The sequence below is a fragment of the Sander vitreus genome, chromosome 13 (genome assembly GCF_031162955.1).
Source record: "Sander vitreus isolate 19-12246 chromosome 13, sanVit1, whole genome shotgun sequence".
Taxonomy (NCBI): domain Eukaryota; kingdom Metazoa; phylum Chordata; class Actinopteri; order Perciformes; family Percidae; genus Sander; species Sander vitreus.
The window spans coordinates 11,055,699-11,078,172 of NC_135867.1; the positions used below are offsets into that span (position 1 = coordinate 11,055,699).

At 39.1% G+C, this 22,474-nt stretch overlaps 1 protein-coding gene across 3 annotated transcripts in view; it reads left to right on the forward strand.

The window, feature by feature from the left end:
• Positions 1 to 22,474, forward strand: part of LOC144527456 (rho GTPase-activating protein 26-like) — a 107,620-nt gene that overhangs the window by 79,459 nt on the left and 5,687 nt on the right. For all 3 annotated transcript variants that reach the window (XM_078265477.1, XM_078265478.1, XM_078265479.1), the window contains exons 17-22: positions 3,438 to 3,543; positions 5,239 to 5,398; positions 9,151 to 9,295; positions 10,419 to 10,602; positions 20,885 to 20,920; positions 21,037 to 21,147. In XM_078265477.1, coding sequence (XP_078121603.1) covers positions 3,438 to 3,543; positions 5,239 to 5,398; positions 9,151 to 9,295; positions 10,419 to 10,602; positions 20,885 to 20,920; positions 21,037 to 21,147 — 742 coding nt within the window. The remainder of the gene's footprint in view (positions 1 to 3,437; positions 3,544 to 5,238; positions 5,399 to 9,150; positions 9,296 to 10,418; positions 10,603 to 20,884; positions 20,921 to 21,036; positions 21,148 to 22,474) is intronic.

Consider the following 22,474-nt stretch of genomic DNA (forward strand, 5'->3'; position numbering starts at 1 on the left):
TGAGAGAAAGACGAGGAGTATGGAGACGAGTGCCACCTGGATTTCAGATAGCTGCATAAGGCATGTACCAGCAAGAAAACACACACAGTAATTATTCTGTCTCCAATCATTAGGTTATGCTTGAAGTATCTCTTACTCATTAATTCATAATTTTTCTCCTTATATTTCACCTTTATTCCCTCTAGTTTCTTACGCCGTCTCCTATCTGACATTTTCACTAGTATGAATTGCCAGAATTCTTTCCAATGGCTTTTCATTTAGCTTTATTTTTGACTGCTGTGAGGTGAAGATTCTTTGTAAAGATACTAAAAAGCTGGACCAAACATTATTCACTTTTATATACTGTAAGTTTAGCTTCATAAAGTCCATAAAAGAAATAGATGAAAGGATGAGCGATGATACAGGGTTGAAAGATGATCACCATGAGTTTGATATGAAGCCAATGTAAAGTTTGACATTGAGAGTCTTACCTGCATAACACATATTTCACAGGCTTCAAAATATCCTATCCCTCTTTACAAGCAGCCAAGCCGACAAAAAAACAGTATCATGTCTCAAAACCAGTCAGTCTCCTTGTTAAACAAGTAACGAGATGGATCAGGAGTTTTCCTATTTTATCCTCTGTTATCAAAACATGGGTGTTTGTTTTCCATCCATCCATTCACCCATTCATTTTCTGCTGCTTATCTTTGTTGTCTTTAACTTTGCCTCCTGGCTTTAGCTCTATATTCAATAAACACACATGAGATTGATATTGAGCATGTCATCTAATTCTCTGCAATAAAGCAGATAAGCATATTTCCCAAAATGTTGAATGAATCGCAGAATTTCTGAATGAATGTGTTTAATATAATTAATGACAAATGATCTGTTTGTGTTTGACCGACATGTAGCATCTACATACTGATCTTTGTCCATCACATCAAATTGTGACTATCATTTTAAAAACAAATCTCAGCTTGCTTGGTAATAGGACATGTTGATACGAAAGATAAAATGAATGTAAATGACCTCATGGGTTAATCATATTTCATTTACCTGTTTATCTCTCTCCTGGTATTTGGTAGGCTTTAGTGGGAGTTAATTCCAGAGCCTGGTGTGATTGGAACATTATGTCAGGGATGAAAACCAGTTGAATTTCTCTTTAAATTCCCTTCTGGATAGAATGAAGAAATCTTCAAAAGTGGTAAACTTGGTTTTCTGAAAAACGGATACATACATTGCTGTGCATGCATGTACCATATTAGGTTTGAAGGAAGAGAAGAATGTGTGCTTTAGCATAATGTGTGTAGTGGTGGACACCAGAGAATGCATAATAGGGAACGATGAGTGTTGCTGTTTTAATGTGTTTGCATCTGTTTGGAGGCATATATGGGTGCCATGGAAATGTACATGCATGTGGATGTTAAAGGTATTTAGTGTTTATTCGTGTGTTTGACTGACTGGTTACATGTTTTTGTTAAAAGTGTGTCTGCGTGCATCTGCGAAATTATATCATCTGCATTTATGTGCAAGTATTTGAAAATATTTGGTCTATATTCACTGTATATTTGAATATTGGTGTGGGTATGTCTAAGCGAATGTATTGCTTGGCGCTGACGGCCAGGGCACGAGGGCTGATTTAGTGTGCGTCTGCTGTCATCTCTCAATCGACTGGCTCCGCAGCCATGATTTATTATTGTCATCCATCAACAACAGGTACCTCTGCCTGCTTGCATGTGTGTCTGCCCTGCATGTCTACCTGTTAATCACCAGGAAACAGAGCATTCCCACTTTGCAACTGAGTTAAACACTCAGTGACTAAAACTACCTTTTCATTTGTCTCTGACTCCATCACTCTCTGCTTTTTTGTCTCTTTCTGTGTTTCCCTCTCTTGTAAAAAATAGAGTGTTATAAATTACTTTATAATTGTAATCACATAAACCCTGATTCAAACCTTAAGCATAAGTCTGGTGTTATATTTTTCTTATTGTCAACATATCCAATGAAAAGACTAAAACAAGTCCGTCCCTAGCCTTGTGTAGCCAGACCTATCTCCACAGTGCTGCACCCATTATCGTTCTGGTATAAAGGGGAAAAACAAATTGGCTGCTACTGAAGATGTAAGATCCAGTACTTTAACGGTACTCTTATTGGTTATTTTTGTTCTTTTTTAAATGAAAAGAACATAATTAACATTGCTTTTCTTCCTCATAACCCTTGTTTGTACCATTTAGTTAACTCTAGGCTGCTAGCATGCATACCATACATGAAGCATAGCGTAAGTTCTGGCAGGTCACACAGTCAAGCTTGGCTATTATCTCAGTTCATAGCTGACAGTTCCTAAGCCAGCACACCAGCTGATGGCTCAGCTGAATCCATCTTTTGATTGGATTTCCAAATTGTGCGCTCTATTTAAACTGCTACTTCCCAGCGTACCTTGCTGTATCTCTGCTAGCGCTTGCAACCCACCTCCACCCCAGCTCCTCCTTTTAAATTGATGTTGTCTGACTTAATCAATGTCGAGACTCTGTCATTGATGCTGCTCTGTTCCGTACCCTATGGGGATCCTGCACTGCTGCTCTCCCTGCCTCGTGCTTTCCACATATGCACGTGGAAGAGCGGGGAGGCCCCAGAACAGAGCCATACCGCCAAATACAAATTGCAGATGAATGAACCTATTTTGACAAAGTGGTCCTGACTGAACTGAGGTGGATGGGTCAACGAGAGATAAACTACGAGCTAGGCATTTGAAAACTGTGCATTTCTCCGCCAGTGATGCACTTTCACTAGCCATTTGCCCTAACATGCAAAACACGTGTTGCACTTGTGACAACGAGCATTGTCATCATTGAACCTTGTGAAGTGTAACCAGACTTGTGAGCAAATGCTCTCCACCATTGCCAGTAAAAGCTGTGTGTGTCTGTGTCTGTCTGGGGCCAGTTTATTAAGAGGTTTCGGTACCTATCCCTACAGACAATACTTTTTAGTAAGATCAATTCATTGTTTGTTTTTGTGATTTCATGATATTTATTGACAATAGGAAAAATCAAGAATATTGCCAGCCTAGTCCTTCAAACCTTGAGTGATGACATTAATATATGTGCTATAGCTCTGCATAATTGAGCCACTGAATCTAAAAACTGATATTTAACTTGAAGACCTTGTATGCAATTCTTTTAATTTCTTAGCTCATGCTTACAAAGTTTGACTTTCTGTATGTGTCTACACCAAGGTTTTGCAAATGTCTTTGTGTCTAATGACCAGTTGTTACAGTATCATCTTTGTAATAAACAGACTGGTTGCATTTCAGGAAAAAGACACTTTAGTTTACCCATTCAGTGTTTCTGCTCCTTATATGTACTGTATGTGTCAATGAAAAAGTAATCAAATGTGACACTCTGAAGTCTTTGTCTTCAACAGTCTCTCTCTCTGTCTTCATATCTGTCTTTGTCCAGAGTTGGACAACCAAGAGGCCAGAGTGACAGAGATCCATGCCCTGGTGCACCGGCTGCCTGAGAAGAACAGACAGATGCTGGAGCTGCTTATAAAGCACCTGGCAACGTAGGTGGAGATGTCACGCACATGGGCAACTGTAGTCATTCATTATGCTGTATCAAACATTGTGCACTTAAAAAAAACAGCACAGTATTTAAATTTAGCAGGTTCTATGTAATGCATAGGGAACTCTCTCCTCTCCTTTTCTCTCATGCCCTCTCCTCTTTCTCCATCCACATTGCTGTTATACTCCTCATCTTTGTTGTTGTCGTCGTCGTCCATCATCGGGGAGGATTAGGGCTCTGTATAATAATTATAATGTAATAATAATAATGTATACTTTTTTAATCCCGCAAGGGGAAATTACAATGTTTTCACTCTGTTGTTACTACACACAGGCCTGAATTACACACACATGCTTAGTACCTATACATGCACTAATGGAGAGAAGTCAGAGTGAGGGAGCTGCCCATGGAAAGGCGCCCCGAGCAGTTGGGGGTTCGGTGCCTTGCTCAAGAGCACCTTGGCAGTGCCCAGGAGGTGAACTGGCACCTCTCCAGCTAGCTATACTTGTCCGTATGGGGACTTGAACCAGTAACCCTCCGGTTCCTAACCCAACTCCCTACTGCCACCCCAATCTCTCTCTCTCTTGACTGCATGCATCAAGGCAGTGTGTTCTGAAAAATAGAAACCCATTCAGGCCAAATCTATTTCCCGACTTATCCTTTGAAGGGAAAGAAGGGTTAATGGTTAGGTGCAGGTCTTAATGGGATTTAAATGACTATATTTCAATCAAGCAGGTCCTAACTTCACACCGGAATAAAGTCATTGGTGCTGTAAACTATTTTATTGTATATGTAACACAAACCAACAAAAACGTTTCCAACTAATTGAGCCCAGTTTTAACCTAGATGTCCTTTGACCTGTAATTCACAAAATCAGTGCTTATTGGTAGATAATAATATGCTACTCACCCCTGATTAGAAATAAGTGTTTTTCTCAAGGACATTTCAGCAGCACAACTGCTGATGAGCACTCCAGATGATTAAGTTCAACAATTAGTCACAAGACTCCTGCAAAGATCTCCTATGTTTGTATAAAGGCCATCCCCTGACAATTGCCTCTTTTTCTCCCAGGACTTCCACTCCCACCTTTGCCTCTACATTTTGGATTGTTTTATACTGTACATAAGCAACAATATACTGTATAGACAAGAACATTTGTGAATCAAACAGGTTGTCTGTCTGTGGATTACACAGCCCATAAGCTAAAAAGCAGGGCATGGCACAGTTGGCTTATGTGCAATTATTCCTCTAATGCAGCTGACTGGCATTGTGTTTTTACTCAAAACCCCCATCTAAGCCCTCTGGCTTTGTGGGGCTTTTCTTCAACAGCAGCAGCATGATATAATGTGCGACAAATTGGACATCAGCCATGTGTATACAACGTGTAGGCGAGCGTGAAATCAGGTAATCTGAAGACATGCACATTTTTACCTGGGCTTAGTGCATTACACCTACCGGCTGTCATCTATGTCATCATCTACTCAACTACGGGTTGAATGACTGGATCACAATAAACACACATTAGCTCTCTGTCTACTAAACTGAACCAACAACAATAAATCCTACCTAAGTTAGAATGTTCGGTTTGTGTTGAAACTGCATTGCTTTATACAGAGAGGTGTTCTGTTATTTAGCATGTACTAGTTGATATGAATGGGACACACTAACTCTCTGTCTACCCCCCCCCCCTTAACAGTGTGGCTAATCACCACCAGCAGAACCTGATGACCATCGCCAATCTGGGTGTGGTCTTCGGTCCAACTCTGCTCCGCCCACAGGAGGAGACAGTGGCAGCCATCATGGACATCAAGTTCCAGAACATTGTAGTAGAGATCCTTATAGAGCACCATGAGAAGGTAAGAGGGAATAGGAGTGTCTACGTATACAAATGAGTAACATAAGCAACAGAGTTTGGTGACGTGGTTGAGGATTAAATTAAAACCTTGGCTTTGTCAAGGCGATTGGTTTATGCATTTAAACAATGAATGCACCTAACTATTTATATCTGAAATAGCACATGCTACAAACACATGATCAGCCAGTGAAGGAAACAAACGATCAGACACACACACAAACCTTTGTAGGTTTTATGTGATCCTGCTTTTATTGTGCTTTTCTGCAACCAAAACAACAAATCCAGTGTGTTGAAATGGGTTCTCCAGCACTCCAATCTGTTTTTTCCTCAATTTTCCTTCTTGAGTGGAGTTTAGGGTGTGGAGCTGGCTAAAAAGTTGAAAAAAAAGGCAATGACAGATGAATGGATGGTAAAATGATTACATTTGACTTAGGCTGAAATAACAGACTAACACACAGATCCACATTACTAGAAAAAAAACATAGATACATAATTGACAAAGAGCAAAACAACTTGAAACAGTGCAGTATATTTTTATCACAGCATGGGATGTTCTGCATCTTGCATAATTGTGCTTCAGGGATTAGAAATAAATGTCACCAATGTTACTGCATATGTCATTATTCCCACTTAAAAGAAGTTGTATACACAGCAGCAAGCAGCTTTGTCGCTATGTTAAACGGAGTCTAAGCTGCAAAGGTTGAAATTTAGTGGTATGAATCCAGGAATATATATATACAGTCAGGTCCATAAATATTGGGACATCGACACAATTCTAATCTTTTTGGCTCTATACACCACCACAATGGAGTTGAAATGAAACGAACAAGATGTGCTTTAACTGCAGACTTTCAGCTTTAATTTGAGGGTATTTACATCCAAATCAGGTGAACGGTGTAGGAATTACAACAGTTTGTATATGTGCCTCCCACTTTTTAAGGGACCAAAAGTAATGGGACAGATTAACAATCATAAATCAAACTTTCACTTTTTAATACTTGGTTGCAAATCATTTGCATTCAATTACAGCCTGAAGTCTGGAACGCATAGACATCACCAGACGCTGGGTTTCATCCCTGGTGATGCTCTGCCAGGCCTCTACTGCAACTGTCTTCAGTTCCTGCTTGTTCTTGGGGCATTTTCCCTTCAGTTTTGTCTTCAGCAAGTGAAATGCATGCTCAATCGGATTCAGGTCAGGTGATTGACTTGGCCATTGCATAACATTCCACTTCTTTCCCTTAAAAAAACTCTTTGGTTGCTTTCGCAGTATGCTTCGGGTCATTGTCCATCTGCACTGTGAAGCGCCGTCCAATGAGTTCTGAAGCATTTGGCTGAATATGAGCAGATAATATTGCTCGAAACACTTCAGAATTCATCCTGCTGCTTTTGTCAGCAGTCACATCATCAATAAATACAAGAGAACCAGTTCCATTGGCAGCCATACATGCCCACGCCATGACACTACCACCACCATACTTCACTGATGAGGTGGTATGCTTTGGATCATGAGCAGTTCCTTTCCTTCTCCATACTCTTCTCTTCCCATCACTCTGGTACAAGTTGATCTTTGTCTCATCTGTCCATAGGATGTTGTTCCAGAAATGTGAAGGCTTTTTTTAGATGTTGTTTGGCAAACTCTAATCTGGCCTTCCTGTTTTTGAGGCTCACCAATGGTTTACATCTTGTAGTGAACCCTCTGTATTCACTCTGGTGAAGTCTTCTCTTGATTGTTGACTTTGACACACATACACCTACCTCCTGGAGAGTGTTCTTGATCTGGCCAACTGTTGTGAAGGGTGTTTTCTTCACCAGGGAAAGTATTCTTCGGTCATCCACCACAGTTGTTTTCCGTGGTCTTCCGGGTCTTTTTGGTGTTGCTGAGCTCACCGGTGCGTTCTTTCTTTTTAAGAATGTTCCAAACAGTTGATTTGGCCACACCTAATGTTTTTGCTATCTCTCTGATGGGTTTTGTTTAGATTTTTTCAGCCTAATGATGGCTTGCTTCACTGATAGTGACAGCTCTTTGGATCTCATATTGAGAGTTGACAGTAACAGATTCCAAATGTAAATAGCACACTTGAAATGAACTCTGGACCTTTTATCTGCTCCTTGTAAATGGGATAATGACGGAATAACACACACCTGGCCATGGAACAGCTGAGCAGCCAATTGTCCCATTACTTTTGGTCCCTTAAAAAGTGGGAGGCACATATACAAACTGTTGTAATTCCTACACCGTTCACCTGATTTGGATGTAAATACCATCAAATTAAAGCTGAAAGTCTGCAGTTAAAGCACATCTTGATGATTGATGATGTGACTGCTGACAAAAGCAGCAGGATGAATTCTGAAGTGTTTCGGGCAATATTATCTGCTCATATTCAGCCAATGCTTCAGAACTCATTGGACGGCGCTTCACAGTGCAGATGGACAATGACCCGAAGCATACTGCGAAAGCAACCAAAGAGTTTTTTTAAGGGAAAGAAGTGGAATGTTATGCAATGGCCAAGTCAATCACCTGACCTGAATCCGATTGAGCATGCATTTCACTTGCTGAAGACAAAACTGAAGGGAAAATGCCCCCAAGAACAAGCAGGAACTGAAGACAGTTGCAGTAGAGGCCTGGCAGAGCATCACCAGGGGATGAAACTCAGCGTCTGGTGATGTCTATGCTCCAGACTTCAGGCTGTAATTGAATACAAATGATTTGCAACCAAGTATTAAAAAGTGAAAGTTTGATTTATGATTGTTAATCTGTCCCATTACTTTTGGTCCCTTAAAAGTGGGAGGCACATATACAAACTGTTGTAATTCTACACCGTTCACCTGATTTGGATGTAAATACCCTCAAATTAAAGCTGAAAGTCTGCAGTTAAAGCACATCTTGTTCGTTTCATTTCAACTCCATTGTGGTGGTGTATAGAGCCAAAAAGATTAGAATTGTGTCGATGTCCCAATATTTATGGACCTGACTGTATATATATATATATTGTATCAGCTCACATGTTAGACCAACTCTCATTTCAACAGAGAGCATGATGGTAAGAATTAACTAGGCATAAAGTGAGTCGTAGGATCACTGGTAATTCAGCAGAACTTTGTATTGTGTCTTGTTGATTTTTTACTGTTACTGTTTAGTGTTGTATCAATTCACCATCCATCGTCATTCGCTTATGCGGGGTCGGGTCCGTGGGGCAGCAGCTCCAGCAGGGGACCCCAAACTTCCCTTTCAGGAGCTACATTAGCCAGCTCTGACTGAGGGATCCAGAGACGTTCCCAGGCCAGGGTGGATATATAATCCCTCCACCTAGTCCTGGGTCTTCCCCGAGGCCTCCTCCCAGCTGGACGTGCCTGGAAGACCTCCCTACGGAGGCGCCCAGGCGACATCGTTACCAGATGCCCACACCACCTTAGCTGGCTCCTTTCAACGCAAAGGAGCAACAGCTCTACTCCGAGTTGACTTCTCACCCTATCTCTACCCTCTCAGCCTCTACACAGGCTGTGTATCAAATCACAATCTTGCATATTGTTGCATGGGTGTACATGTGCTTTTTTTCTTTTTGTGATCACTGTTTCTACCTTAAATGCATTAATATAAGCCACATTTTCCTGCAGTTGCATATGAGCCCAATCCTTGCTTGACGGCAACAGCAAGAACATGCTGTACACATGATGTTTAATGGAGTAAAACGTATATATTGTTTCTTTGGTTATACTCACACACACAACAGACTGTCTGTCTTGTTTGTGCAGATATTCAGGGATGTGCCGATTTCTGTAGGCGGTCCGACCAACATGCAGCTCAACCTGTCCAGGAGGACAAGCACCGAGAGCAAAGCCCCATCCTGCAGCGAGAGGCCGCTCACACTCTTCCACACACCAACACATTCCCAGAAAGGTGAGCTGAACCACCTAAGTTACCTGATAAAAAGAATCAAATGTATTGATTGTTTTCCTTCCGTAATTTGTTTTTTCCATTTGCTCACACCTGCTATGTTTTGCTATATGGTAAGGTGCTTAGAGAGAAAAAGACCTATAACCACCACTTTTTGTTTAAAAATCTTTAACAATAAGCTGTCAGTGGTCAGTATTGCAGACTGCAGAGAGGATTATTGGGACTAAGCTTCCTTCCATGGACACAATATACACACAGCAATGCCGGAAAAGAGAGAGCATCATTAGACTCACTCCACCCAGCTCACTCTCTGCTCAGACAAAAAACACTGCACATACAGACTCCGACACAGCAGAGCAGACAGTATCACTACACATAAAACACGGTTCTGTAACAGTTTTTTCCCTGCCACAGTCAGACTGATGGCAAAAACAAAATAAAACACTGAACAATTCACTGTGATTAAATGTGCAATAATCCTCCAGAGTTTTTGCGCTCTTTTGTATAATATCTAAGTTATCTTATTTAAATTTATTTATCTTGTATAAACTATTTATTTTATTTTAGTCGTGTGCTTTTCTTTGCCCTTAAAGCAACACCAAACATTTTTTTTTACCTTAAAATAATGTTTCCAAAATCGTTTCAGTGGTTCATCAACCCGTAACTTATGCCCGGCACTCCTGCATTCGTTTTGCGACCCTCTATCGGCTATAACCGCACTATGCAAGTTTGCCAGATTGGGTAGCTGATCTGTAGTTCGAGTGAGACATAGGACAGCAGTAATGGACAATTCCGCTTCCAACCTGTAGGGGGACCGAAGAGAAAAAGTGCTTTAGTTTTGCTTTAACTCAAAGAGCCTGCACAAGAATTCCTATTTGCCTGGACTTTTTGTGTATGCACAAATAGTTTTTTCTTGCCACCTTTGCACTAAATGTTTGCTCTTGGGGGAATTATTGGAATTGTTGGGTCTTTGTAAATTATAGAGTGTGGAATCTGTAAAGTGTCTTGAGAATACATTAATCCATTGTTATGATTTGATACTATAAATAAAATTGAATTGAATTGAAAAGTGGCTTTTTTGCCTGAAGAATCCAAAGAGCCTGTAAATCTTTCACTATTCTTGTAGGTGAAAAGAAGAACAGTGTTGTCAACACCACAATCGCTGAGCTGCAGCAGCCGGTTTCCTCCTCTACCAACTGTAACAGCAGCAGCAGTAGCAGCAGCGGCGGTAGCCAAGGTCGAACCCCGAGACACAGCCTGACCAGCAACGATGGAGAGCAGGACACCCGGCAGATCCGGCCCAGCTCACTGTAAGTGATTATGAATCTGGAGATACTGTAGGCCCTATTTTTTGGACCCATTTGTTTATACAGAGACATACATGCAAACATGAACTTTAAATACAATCACAAACGCAACACATTGGTTCAAGAACGTACACACGCACTTTTTTTCATGCTCACAGAAAGAGTACATGAGCACATACACACACGTTAGCACACATAGGTGCATATGTGGCAGCTAAGAGCTTAGAGAAGCAGTCTCGTGACTGGTAGGTTGTCGGTTTAAATCCCTAAAGTGTCTGGAAAACCTTTGCAGAAAGGAGCCAAACTCCATATACACCAACAATAGAAAACTGTGTCTAATTCCCCTAAATGAGGAACATTTGAAATAAAAACCCCAAATACACATCAATCACATTCACATTCACATGCACACATACATGTATCATGTAGCAGGTACAAAATCTATTTGAATACGTTTTGAATACAATCCTGTACCTGGCATGTATGTCTTGGATTTATTTTACACAGTTAGCCCACTTTTCAAGCTGTCTCGGTGTCTGGCCAGCAGTTTTATATTTACACGACTGAAACCAAAGACCAACTTAAACAAAAATATTTTCACAGGTCTGAACAACCATCTCCACCATATAGACACTGGACACACCCATGCTGAGGTTATTAACAGGGGTAAACACACGCCTGCACATGGAATTCACAGCGACATGAGGCTGAGCACGCACACGCATACAGTACAGGCCGCCATTGTGGGATTGCCTGTCCCATCCAATCATGTTGTTTCTACAAGCCACTTTGGCGTTGACATACACTTTGTTAGATCAAGAGAAGATACACACTACCAATCATCTCATTTACTGACTTAAGAGTGACAGACCTTTGAGTACAGCCTGTTACCAAAACAACTACTTTTATCCCTCTGTCTCCTCGCTGCCACCTCCACTTCCCCTCCTTTACTCTCTCACTCTTCTTCATGTTTATTCTTTTAAACCTCTTACTTGTAGATAGTTAATTAATTACATCCAGCTTTTGTTTATGTACTTACCACTAGATGTGATGTGTGTGACACTGTTATGTATTGCTCTGTGTCTGTTCAGTAATGGGATCCCCCTCTGGAAATTTGCTCTGTCACTGATGAGGACATAAGGTCCTAATCTGACTGACGTGATCAATAAAAGCAACTTGTTTGAACATCCACCACACTGGTAGCAATCAATTCAAGTCATTCACTTAGTGAAAGTAGACATATGTTGTATGTGGAGTTCTTTTTTCTTTTTACAGTGTTAGCAACTGTGAAAACCCAGCCTGATACCTTTTTTATTGAATGAATGAATTAATTTTATACTTGCATATTGCTCTACTTTCGCTTTTAATATTTGAACACCATAGAATGTACATTGAGTACATTAAAAATGCGGTAAACAATTGCATTACAGTAGTCCTGATTCTCTTGTATATGGTATTGTTCCCTTGGGAAAACTTGTTTTAGGCTTTATTGTGCTGTAGATCAGCCCGAATTACAAAAAACACAAACAAGTTATGCAGTAGTAGTACTGAATGAACAATAGTATGGAGTACAATGACCTTAGTCCTTAAATAGTGGGATTTGGAAGCACTGAAAAACCATATTATCATAAATTTGCTTCTGAATGCTACGGACAAGATCTCAAAATGAAGAACCACAGACCACACCTGTCCATGTACTACCAGCTAAAATTAAAAAGATAAAAGTTTTTTTTCTGTATTGCAGCTGCTGGAAATGTTCATATAAACCCATTTACAAGCAGCTTCATCCTCTACATAATACAAAAATGCTACATAAGTTGAAAAGTTATGGTCCTTTCAAAATTTCATGGAGAAAAAGGACACACTTTCAAAGCCAGGTAAAATTGTAATCCAGTTAAGTATTTCCTTTTGTTATATTAATTAGTTAGCAGTGACATGTACTGTATACGCATTTTTGGCATTTCTTGAACCAAGGCCAGGTGTTATGCAAAGATAAAAGAGATATGTCATCTGCTTGTTGGTGATATCAGGAGGTAAGAAAGCCCAAGGGCCTGAAAGAGATATTCAAGAGCATGGAGAGCAAATGAGCCACATTAAAGAGGCATTTAAAGACTGAAGTGAACAACCTGTTGGTCATTACAGGGCATCTAATCATGCATGCTAAGTGTGAACAGACACACAGCAGAGGATTTTATTTTAGATTTAAAGATACATCATTATCAACTTTTTATTTCAAACTCAGTCCATTCAGAAGACAAAGACATGAAATTCAACATACATTAAAAAGAGAAACCTATACAAAGAAATAAAAACAGAAGAAACAACAAAACTACATTTCTATAGAAGACACTTATACCAGTGTTTCCATAGTGATGATTGGTATCGTATGGCACTAAACCTAGGATTTACTAACAGCAGAACAATGCTGTTCTGGGAGACGTTCAGGCGACAAATGAATTTGTAGATAAGATTCCTCAGTAATGCCTGGAAGGTGCTGACTCCTGCATTACAAAACAGGTCACTTGCACTAGAGCACCTGAATTTGTTGAGCAGTATCCTCATACAGTCATTATAGGCAACCTTGAGCTTCTGCATGCTTGCCTTTTTAAACTTAGTCCATAAGGGAGCAGTATACAAAGGAGTGCAATACACTTTAAACAAGCTAATTTTGACATCATCCGTGTGGAATTTTCTTACCAACATGTTAGCTTGGGCGTATAATATGCGACGCTACCTGTATATATCCTCATCATCAGATAACTGATCTGTAATGTAGTGACCCAGATAACAGTAGGGCTGTTGAGGGATTTTCTGCCTCTCAACAACCAATCACAATAAAAACACCATACATTAAGGGGGGAGAAAGTGTGTTTCAGTGAAGTCAATAAGTACAGTAGAAATAAGCCATGCTCGCATATAGATAAATATATTTTTCATTACTCATTCTTTGCTGATACTTTAGGTAATGATGACAAAATCAGCATGAAAGGTGTATATTTGCATCAAAATAACGGACAATATGTCAAACTTTAGAACTGCTACTCTACCTTAGTACATTTGTGGAGAAAAAATGCATAACATTTCAGCATTAGATTTTGCCTCTGCAAGGACACAAAAATAGAAAATTAGAAGAGAATCGTTCCAACAGATGTTTTGTTTGTGCACAATGGCCGTGTTGTTCTTGAAAGCTGTAACTTGAATGCAGTATGGAGGAGAGGATCAGTTTGTATTTTATTGATTTAGATGGTATGTGGTTTTAATTTCTGCAAATGTATACGCATATGTAACCCTCTTATTTACCCTTCAAATCTAGCAAACATGAAGAAGATGGGTTAGTGGGGATAAAAGAAGCTCTGTCTGGGCCTTTTGTGAAGCTCTATCTGATTTAAATTGACTCAAAGTCAGGAGGCGATGTAGACCTGCTAGTCACAGATTATGGGATTATTATTTATTATGCTCACACACACAAACACTCACCATAACAGATACGAAAAAAACTTTTTTTTTTCAGCTGTGAAAATGAGAGGAGAATTATCACATACCACCCATTAATAGTCATAATAAGTGGCCTAGTGCACAGTGCAGTTTTCTAAAGATATTCTGATGAGGATATAGAGCCCAAACATCAGTTGGGATGGACGTTTAACTTCAAGTTGAGGCAAACTAAGCCACAAATGTCAGCTCTTTTCAGATCATTTAGATCACTAGTGCAGTGCCCGTTGAAAATGTGCCTGTTTGGAACAGCCGATTGCTTGGCCTGTGGTATTGCTGCTTGTAGAATTAATCTAAACCAAATTGTAGCCTAACCCAAAATTACTTACAGAAGGACCCCAAACCACTTCAAATGCAACTCCCCTGTATACCCTACTACTAACTAACTTACTGATTTACCTGACAGAGAACGTTGCAGATTCAGAATGTAATCACAAAATATCACAATGAAAATGTGGAGTAATCAGACATTAGCCTCATGGACTCATGGCAGTGCGCTACCCACCTGGCCCGTTATGAGAGCAAAACAGCACATATCTGCGTTAATCACCACCAGAACCGGACTGTTTGTGTGTGTGCAGAGAGAGAGAGAGAGAGAGAGAGAGAGGTCTCGTGTCTATGAGCACTAAACAGCACATATATGCGTTAATCACCACCAGAACCGGACTGTGTGTGTGTGCGCAGAGAGAGAGAGAGACACAGACGGTGTTGTCTCGTGTAGTATGAGCAACTCATGAGTTAATTTAAAGACTCGGGTGAAAGATCCGAGTGAGTCACGACTCAAACAGGTTTAGTGCTTTAGTCAGTGTGCATGCAGTGTGAGAGGGGGAGTGACCAGCGGCTAGAGCGGCAAAAGCCATGCTTCTTTTACCGATATATATTTAACGATATCTTTTGAATTTCTAATCCAAACAACATCAAACTTGGCACTGCACTTACTCGTGCGTCAAGTTTGAAATCCATCAGACTAACGGTTCTAGAGATATGCGCATAACACCCACACACACAGACACACACTGACAGACAGACGTTCCTGCAATTTATAGATTAGAAACTAAACATCAGTTCTCATTATGTCTCTTAGAAAGTTGTATTGTGTTATAATTAAATCAATTATTCAGTGAAAACTCACATCAGCTCAAGCAGTGACATTTAATTTGTAAAGTGAGAGTGATTTTGGAAGTTGATGATTATCTGAAGTAATACCTGATAGGGAGAGTAATTGAAATGTTAAAAAAGGAGATGGGTAGTTTAGTTGTTTTTGGAGCTTCTTTCATACTGGGAACTAAACGTCATGATATCTTAGTCTCTACTGCTTCGATTTTGACTTTTCTCTTTTAATTGTGTATCTTTCAAGTCCCCCAATGTACTGTAATGGAAGTGCAAATACTAAATTGCTGGAGTATCATTTTTAAACCCCTGCAATAAAACCTGTTTTATATGCAAACGTAATGACCAATAGTTCTCATTTGAACAAGTAGCTAAACAATTACCAGGATCTGATTTATTAAAGCATTATGTACAGCATAAAATCAGTCAGTCTGGGGTTCTTGATCCCAGCACAGACCATATTTTCTCAATCTCCCAGAGCCAGACATCATGGATTTCCAAGAAAAACCAGTCTGCACCCTTATCACAGACAAGAGAGAGGTACAAAGGACAGAGGTTAACAACTGGGCCTTCAAAAGCCCCATATTCCCCTAAGGCGGAGGTTATTTTCATTCATTTAGTTTTGCCACCTAAAAAACGTAGTCAGTACTTGACATGTTCTTTAACTATAGTTTGTTTTCGAGTGGGAAAGCACGTCTCAACTCACGCCTTTTAAAATACCACTTTTAAGTTCTCTCACATGCAAATCACATCCCCATGACTCTTTCTAGTAATGCAGCAAAAAACGTAATAAAAAAAGAAAAACTAAAAAACAAAGTCCAATTGGCAAATAAGGCTACTACGCTAATGTAGGACCCAGTGAGCACAAGTTTACTGACCCCTGAGTCTGTAACACACTATTAATATGATTAATACTATGATTATGATTATGACTCCTGTCCTCATGGACTTGACCTCTGACCTGATGTGCTAAGGTAAAAGTGTAAATGGCAAAATGTCTCCTTGTGTTCCTTGGGGAAGGTCAGTGAATATTTATTTATTCCTCCTGTCTGTTTGGTATTTGAGAGGAAAGACAAAAAAAGTAAAGAGCAAGTGTTAGAGAGAGATTAGAGCAGTGGTTCCCCGACTTTTTCTGCTGGGCCCCCCATTTTGTAGATACAAATATTTTCCCCCAGTTTGGGAACCACTGAATAAGAATAAAAGAGAGAGAAAGAGAATTGTGAAATTGAATTATCCCCACACACCTTCCTTTCTCTGACATGCACTGTTCTCAGGCCTTCTTTAGCGTTTTCCCCTCCAGTAATGCAATATTAAGCCTTGAATAACTGTTAATAACTGTTAACTAAGGTGTCTATTATATAATTAGTTAATGCAGTAATATGCCTTGACTAACTGCTAATAACAGTTAACTAATTTGTCTATTTTACCATTAGTTAATGCAGTAATAAGCCTTAGAAAATATAGACACCTTAGTTAACTGTTAACAGTTAGTCAAGGCTTATTACTGCATTAACTAATGGTAAAATAGATGCCTTAGTTAACTTTTAAAAACAGTTAGTCAAGGCTTATTACTGCATTAACTAATGGAAAAATAGACACCTTAGTTAACTGTAATTAACAATTAGTTAAGGCATTAACTAATGGTAAATAATGCATCAATTAATACCTTAGTTAACATGAACAAACATGAACATTGTTTATAAATGTTTATTTAACTGTAATTAGTGGTTAATTCATGATAATTAATGCATTAAGTAATGCTAATTAATCTACCCTTATTGTAAGGCTTACCACAATCTTTTAAATCAAATATATTGGATGTCAGTTGGAAATCATCCCTCCTCAACTCTTTCAACAGCTCTGCTGGATAGCGGAAGAGAAGAAGAATGGGTTAGAGTGAGATAGGACAGAAAGAAATTGAAAAAGAGGAAGCAAATGAGAGAGAGCATATTGATAGACAAGCAGTGAGTGACTAATGGAAAGAGAAAATGGATTGTTGAAACACTCACTCAAACTGAAAATAAAGAAAATATACGAACATAACTACACCTTTTTACTGTTTTTATTTTCTTTAAATCAACATCAATAAATACAAAGCAAAATTCCATTAAAATGAAACACAAGAAAGTAAATGAATCCAGTACTGTATAGTGAAAAACAGGTTATACCTACAAGCAAAAGCTACATTGTTAAAATGTCTTGAATATGCTTGATTGTGCTGGTTTATTGGGTCCTATTTATACTAAACAGCTTGTATCATCCTGTTAGTTATTTGTTATCATGTTCCAGTATTGTGATCTGTCAAGGGCCCAAAAAACAACAGGTCAGTTTCCAAGTGTATCGCTAAATTAAAAGGATTTCACTTCCTGTTCTGTTTCCAATCCGTTTTTGATATCAGTCAGAGCTCCATCTGTATAACACTCAGTTGAAAACATTCAGATTGTTGAGAATTTCAAACTATAAGATTCATTTTACAATGTCATTTTATAATGTTGATAGTCTTTCCAAGATTCACAAAATGCTGTCAGCACAAGCATCCATCATCCGTGGAAAGCTCCAAAACACTGAGTGGACAAGTTGTTTTGACAATTAAGGTCAAGAATGAACTTTCCACCTCAAATCCATCACTCTGTCTATGTGATTCCACTGCAGAGTTATAGCCAATGTTATATGCTGGAGTGCATTGTTAGCATCAGCAGATGGACTCCTTACAGCATGTACGTTTACCTCTTCTCTTTGTGTTATTGAATGAGTCACAATATTAACGTCGATTATTGAAGTGGATTCAAGTGATTATTTGTTCCCAAAGAAAGACAGACTATGATTATCCCAAATCTAGCCTTAGGATTTAGCAGCGCCACCATGGCAACCACAGTTCACGTCATCAAAAAAGGCAAAGTATGCTATAAAAAAAACGCCCTGCTGTGAATGCGTGGATGTTACTCAATGTGCAGAGTGCTAGATAGGAGAACAAAGCACTAATACCCTGGCTCACCTGTAAAACTATATATAGGGAGGGAACTGTCTAACAACGGCAGGATAATTGAGTAACATTCTGCCTTTGCTCCCAAGTACTTCAGTTTTTTCAAATGATATACCAAATGATATATGCTCCAATCAATATTTTTATGTTAACAATGGATGAAATGACTAGGTATAATTTGAAAGGAGTCGAACCTACTGTCACCTGACTCTGCAGTTCCCCTTCAGCTTGTTTTGGCAGACAGACAAACTTAGCGACTAGCTGGTGAACATAGTGGAGCATTTATTTGCTAGCGAGACAGATGTTTTTCTCAGGAGTTGGTGGAGATCGAACCAGAGCTGAAAGAACAGTGACTGGACTCCCATTCACCAGGTGGCCTGAAACATGATTCCAAATAATTGCTAATCTGCTGGATATGTAAATGAGCAACTGTTTGCAAGCGCATAAAGTGGGAATATGCTAATGTTGTAATGTTGTGTTTAACTTGGTTAAAGAAGTGCCCAAAAAATCAATTTCTACTTCACTCTTAAGTCTCCCCAACTGTCACCATTTGTTTTTTGGAATTTAGAAAGAAAAACATTCTGCGTTTTCACAATAATACATTTTCTATCTGCTAATTCGGACACTTCATTAAAACTGTATGCTGAAATATTCAAACCATCAACATGTTCTTCTTGGATTCACTATTAAATCAAACAGAAATATACATGTATTTTCCATCATGATGTACTAAAAACTAAATTTGACATGTTTTTTAGTTTTAGTTTAATTTTATTTCTGTGTCATGCCAAACATTTGGCCCATCCCACATGGGATTACAAGACACCACAGACTTATTTAGCAAACGTCTTCCAGTCGCATATACAAATCATTCAGAGAAATACATGAATACAAGTATATATACATACTGTATATACACACATATACATACATATAAACACATATACTGTACATACACACAGCGCGCACACACACACACAGCGCGCACACATATATATATATATATATATACACACACAAACAACAAATCCTCATCTAAGGATCATCTCGGTAAAGAGCTTTTTTCCTCTTCTCTCAGGCTTTCTCAAGATAGCTGGCTAATTTATGTTTCACACAAGGGCCATCTCAATCTTTGAGCATCAACCATATTTACCAAATCAATATCTGCTTTTATCTTACTAAACAAAGAGTCACGCTGTTCACAATGAAAAGGAGAAGAAAAAAGAAAACAAAATCGAACTCATTTTCTATCATTCAAACAACACATGGGACATATCCGTTTTTCCTCTTCTACATTAACATATCGTCCTGTTTCAATAGTCAAAGGTAAAACACCAGCTCTCAACTGAGCACTTAGAGATCTTTGCCTTTTAGACAAATTATATACAACATAATTCTCTGTGCCATATTCGGGTTTTATCCTCATAAAAATACGTAATTTCGGCTTAGCCCATATATCGTCGGCCCACTGAATTAATAATAAAGATTAGTTTGAAACTCTAACCACGTGGCTCTAGCAATGTTCAAGGCAACACAATTCATAATTAGCAGTAGCACTTTTTACTTACACTCGTGGCTTCTGGAGGCATCAGCTCTTGGAGAGGGTTTTTGTTCCACACTTTCACTAGCATAAACCCCGGCGTGAATACAACTGAACGTCGGCACTATTTACTTCAATAGCACCATTTAGCTCAATTTTGGCAAAAAAATGTTTGTGATTATTGGGGCACTCGGAGTGCTCGGAGTGTATTTCAAACTCAATAGACTGGTCAGGTAGGAACCCCATTGATTTCACATCTTAGATCCTGTTGGTGAACAAATCAGGAGAAAAAGGCTTAAGAAGTGGTTTTAAAGCCTACAATGGAGGCAATTTGTTTTGCCTTTATGTAATATGATTGACTTTGTGCTTTCTCCCTTCATTACGCTGCCTCGCAGTTTCCTCACTCCAATCTTCAACAAGCCTCTCTGTCTGTCTTTCACTTTCTCTCACTCTATCATTCATCCTTAAGGGCAGCCGGTGATGGATAGCAGCCTATGTGTCATTTCTGAAAGACTGTGTGTGTGTGTGTGTGTGCATTTTGTCTTTTACCATGCTAGTCCTGTCAATTTGATGATACATGTGTGTCCTCACTGTCTACCGACTGTAAAAAGCAGCAATTAGTTAATGTATTGAGTAGGTACCAGATGCATGTTGGGACCAATTGTATCCATGGTGAAGTCAGCGAAATCTTTCATTTGTCTTGACTCTGGAAGCTCACCAGAATGTACAGTTTTTCTTCATCCTGGTTATTGGCCTTTATATGAGGTTATTATTTTGGTCAGGGCAGGAGCACATTAAGTGACTCACGTTACCCATCAAGAGTTATTAAGGAGTAAGTTTCTCCTTGCAGCTAAATTATTTGGGTTTTATTTTACCTTTTTTTTGCCAATCCAGCTGTGAGGTCTTTTCAATAGACTTGTCATTTGTTCCTTTGTGTGCTGGAAAGCTAATACAGGTAGATCTCTGTGAGATGACAGTAAGAAGGGAAAACCCCTCAGTAACATAATCACTCTTGACATAATGTCTAAATTAATATCAGGTTAGTTAAAATGGCTTTCTTTTATTTTTACAAGTCCCGAAACATTTAGTACTTAAAGTTATGGCTCCTTCATTTGGATGGATTACTTCATCTTGGTTTTTATTTCATCTTGTGTTTCCAGGCTGAATCCAAAGTGTCGTGGCAGCATACCAACCAGGTAAGAAAAATGTCTTCAATTTTGGTGTCACCCTAGTCACATAATAATATATATTTTAATCGGTATATTACTGCCAATGCTATAAATTGCACTTTTTGTGTGTATGTGTCCATCAGCCCAATGTCTCCTAGCCCCACCTCACCACGTTCTCCCTCCTGGCCGATGTTCTCAGCCCCATCAAGTCCGCAGCCGACATCCTCTGCCTCCAGTGACTCCTCCCCTGTCAGGTTTGTCCACATCGTTTGTGTAATGATTTAAACATGGCTTGTTACTAATCACAGTGAAGCATTAGACAATCTTTGTCAACAGCAAAGTGTGTGACTTGTGCAAAACAGAAAAGAAAACAACTGGATATTTGTATATCTTATATACAAGCCGTTCTACTTCTTCAAGTGTTGGAGTGCCTGGTAATTTGACTTAAGCACTCAAGTACTATTCAGTAAATGATTTGAATGCTGTTAGCAATATGCTAATATGCTTTAATACACTTAGCACGTAGCTCCTCAAAAGATGATTTCTCAACTGTTGCCAGTTTACTTTGAAATCATGAAGAACAGCAAGATAATTCAAGTAAAAGCTCTTTAACCCAAAGGCTTATTAAGTGTCTTCCCTACTGCAGTGTCCTTGATCAAGACCATTCCTCCCTACAAGCTTCAAGGAGCCATCATATAGTAGGCCATGGCCTCTGATCTTTCCAATGAAAGGAGGCTATTTAGAAGGCTAAATTGCTTCTCATGGGATCAATACAGACATACAGTGCTTCAAGTTTCAAGTTTGCTGCTGCAGAAGCTGCTAGCTTCTTGCCACTGCTTTGTACCCTCAAAACCCCAGCCTTTCCTTCAACTACTCCAAATGGTTTCAATTTTCTCGATTCTGTGGCAGACCCTGATTCTATAAATGGTACAGGAACATAAAAGAAGTCTTAAATCTGTCTTAAATTTGAAATATATGCCTGTTATGTGTCCAATAAAAAGGCAAACGCAAGAACTGGAAATCCATAACAATCCAAAATGCTTCATCATTTGTGAATATAGCCATTCAGGGGGGGGGGGGGGTCAAATAACGTACAGTATGTATTGTGATTTTTTTGTGACGATTTTTAAAATCGACTCTTTTCCCTACAATCAATATTTTCTTTTTTTTTTTTTTTACCAATGGTTCACCTTAATTTTTTCTGTTTATATGGTACCGCCGACAGCGACTACATCATATCCGTTTCCAGCTAAACAGACGGACAGCAGAAAATGCAGAAAATACGTCTTCTTCTCTACAAATGAAATAAATGTCAGACTGACTGACACGTGATGTGCATTCTTTTTAGTTTTTAGAAATGTCTCATGATATATTGTCTCTAGTAGTGTATTATTCAACTTTGGTTTTTGTTAAAGAAGGAAAAGAAAATTGCAATACTCAATATAATTGAATCGCAATACATCTATAATCGCAATAAATGAAAATTGCAATACAAATCAAATCGGCACCCATGTATCGTGAAAGAATCAAATCGGGATAAAGTATATCTTCCCAGCCCTAATGACCTGTGTGTGGTTTGAT